General features: G+C 50.2%; 1 protein-coding gene across 1 annotated transcript; it reads left to right on the top strand.

Moving 5' to 3' along the window:
* Positions 1–243: 243 nt before the first annotated feature.
* Positions 244–2,658, top strand: Pmar_PMAR002395 (1,4-dihydroxy-2-naphthoate octaprenyltransferase, putative; the record flags this gene model as incomplete). Its single annotated transcript, XM_002765354.1, has 14 exons — positions 244–323; positions 399–482; positions 641–684; positions 775–834; positions 1,063–1,169; positions 1,225–1,341; positions 1,393–1,530; positions 1,581–1,697; positions 1,751–1,809; positions 1,860–1,986; positions 2,034–2,128; positions 2,231–2,287; positions 2,401–2,530; positions 2,596–2,658. The coding sequence occupies 14 exons, from the start codon at positions 244–246 to the stop codon at positions 2,656–2,658; spliced, it is 1,278 nt and encodes a 425-aa protein (XP_002765400.1).
* Between the last annotated feature and the right edge of the window lie 41 nt (positions 2,659–2,699).

The following is a 2,699-nucleotide window of genomic DNA, read 5'->3' as shown; positions in this document are numbered from 1 at the left end:
GTGCGAAACCTCTAAACGGTTGACGAACAGCCGATAGAAACGGCGAGGAAAGCGGTTGCACGCATTTGCTGCTGAAGTGCTAGCGCCGTCACTGTGCGGCGTCAATTAACAGAAACTTTGGGAGTGGGAAGGCTCATTGGAGCTACAGTGGTCGGACTGGGTGTACACTCCACACGCGACTTACGAGGTGCGACCTGCTGGATCGTCATTCTACTTGCCTTAGTCTACTGCACTCCGTCTCCTATGTCAAAAACAGAACAGCCTGCCGAGGACACACCCAAACAGCCTTCTGAAGGGACCCCCACAGAGACCGCTGTGAAAGAGTAGGTCTCTGGTTTTGATATGGTTTCCACTATGGAGTCATTCTCTACTACGCTCGCGGAACTCGTATATTTCAGGTCACTCACTACCTTCATGGAGCCAGCTGCAGTGGCGGTCCTAGCTGCCTGGTTCGCTGCTATCTCTGGCATCAACCCTACCATGTAAGGTTTGTGACAGTAGGTTTTCACACTCTGCCTTGAGCATGGAATATAACTATCGATCACGCTCATGTGTTCACTATCTCATCCTAATAGCGAGTTGAGGGCTGATCGCATTGTGATCGGTTGAATCCTAATGATGGAAGACGTTTCTCCTACAGGGACTTCTCCCAAGGCGCCGACAACCTCACCGCTGCTTTGGGAGGTGGGTTACCCCGGCCTATTTGTGCAGGCATACACTGGGTAAGCCTTATAGCTCATATATTGTCCAACTGTTGCGGTTTCCTGTACTCAGATCTTATGCATGGTGGCTTCATTTGGCGTCTTATGTTTGCTATCTTCTGTGGTCCCCGAAGTGGGGAATAGGAAACTGATGGGTATGGGAGCGGCCCTGATGACGGCAGCGGTGGTTTATAACACCATTGTGACGACTCTCGCATCGGGTAGGGTCTCAACCAAGGGCCTTTCATCGAGTATCTACGCCAAGTCGTTCAGTAGCGCTCGCCAAATGCCTATTTTTATGTGGTCTCTGTCTACGCCCTCGTGCTTTGAACTGGCTCGTGAGTTATTGTGTCTGTTGCAGGGTTTGCCGTTCTACAGCTGCTGCAGAGCGTATTGTTCGTCTTGGCTATGAATCGCCTGCCCCAGATCGCTGTAGTGGATGAGGGCGACTCCCTTTTCATCAACTGGGTAAGGTGGTGTACCTCGTCGTCGAGTTTTCACCCAAAGACGGTGTTCTTTTCAGTTGATCACCACACGCCCTTGGTCGTTTTCCGCCATATTGTTGCCCGTCGCAGTCACTGCGGCATCTCTGGTCTGGTGGGGAATTGAGATAAAGTCTGCTGGGCTAGCCACTGAAGTTGTGAGTTTAGTTCCCTTCATCGAGCGAGCCAGGATCTGCATCATCTCTCAGATAATGTCGATGATTCTGATGCAAGTCGCAGCGAATCAAATGAATTCGCTTGCTGATTATCGCAACGGTGTTGACAGGGCCGACTTGCCCACCTCCGATACGACCGTTCTAAGTGGTCTCCTGTCGGTCAGAGCTCTGGTAGGCTATTGACGAATCGCTCCTTGCTTAGTGGTCTCCCCCTTCTGCAGACCGTCTCGTCCGTAGCCTCCCTGGTTGCATCCTTGCTCATAGTTGCGCACAGCATCCGCGATATGGAGGACGTGTACTTCAATATCGATAAGTGGATGATGATTGTGGGTGTCATAGTAGCTGTAAGTGGAAAGCTCATACGGTTTTGGTACCCAAATTTTCCTGTTAGGTAACCTACACGGTTTCTCCTTTTCCTCTCAAGTATATTGGATTAGGCGATGCTGCTGTGTGAGTCGTCGTTGAGTGATCGTATTTGAATTCTCCATGCTGTGCTCTAGGTTCATCTTTTTCGGCCCTATCAATGTGGTCCACTTCACACTTGCCGTCACTGCCGCCGAACAGTCCTATTCGAGGCTTGGAGATTTGCTCCTCTTCACCCTCCCTGTTAGCATCATGGTTACAGTGGTAACGTACCGTCAACACGTTTTGGACATTCAGTTCTCACCTTGTAGATTCTGAGCGCCAATAATATCAGAGATATAGATGGAGACTGGGAAGCGGGTTGCTACACATTGGAGGGGATGCTAGGGAGAACTGCCAGCCGAGTGTAAGCTAGGTCCATCCAATTATCATTGTTACACTCAGGGTCGATTTTGCGATCGACGATTCGCCACAGTGTTGTGTAGTGTGGATACTGCATGTGCCTCAGGTACTTCGCTGGCCTTGTTATGACGGCGCAAGCCATATCTGCCTGGCTTGCTTTCCAGTATCAATGCTATGGATTATTACTAACACTTTTAGTCTTGCCGAGGTCCATTTGGCTGATGTAGAAGATGACCCCCCCCCCCCCCCCACTCATATTTGAGTATCCCTTTTCAGCAAACGCGTCTGCCTCTCCCCCGAGGATGCTGAATACTATAAGTTCGTCGATCAGTCCTCTGCTCATACTCTCCTCATTCTTGGCCTCACAACAGCGCTAGGGATATCTAGTGTATCCCCAGCGGCTCAGGTAACTTTCCACTTAATCAGTCCGAGATCCGTTTCGTATCCCTAAACTCATTCAAGTGCCCTCAGGTCAGCATTCCGGGTCTTCTATTCAGCTGCGTGCTGATTGGCCTACTCCATGCTGTCGGTTAACCTTCTCGTCGATTATGCTGAATTGCAGTTATTTATCTTAT

The sequence above is a fragment of the Perkinsus marinus genome, assembly GCF_000006405.1.
Source record: "Perkinsus marinus ATCC 50983 genomic scaffold scf_1104296975548, whole genome shotgun sequence".
Lineage (NCBI taxonomy): Eukaryota > Perkinsozoa > Perkinsida > Perkinsidae > Perkinsus > Perkinsus marinus.
The sequence above is the reverse complement of the archived record's forward strand: the minus strand, read 5'-3'. Positions and strand labels throughout refer to the sequence as shown.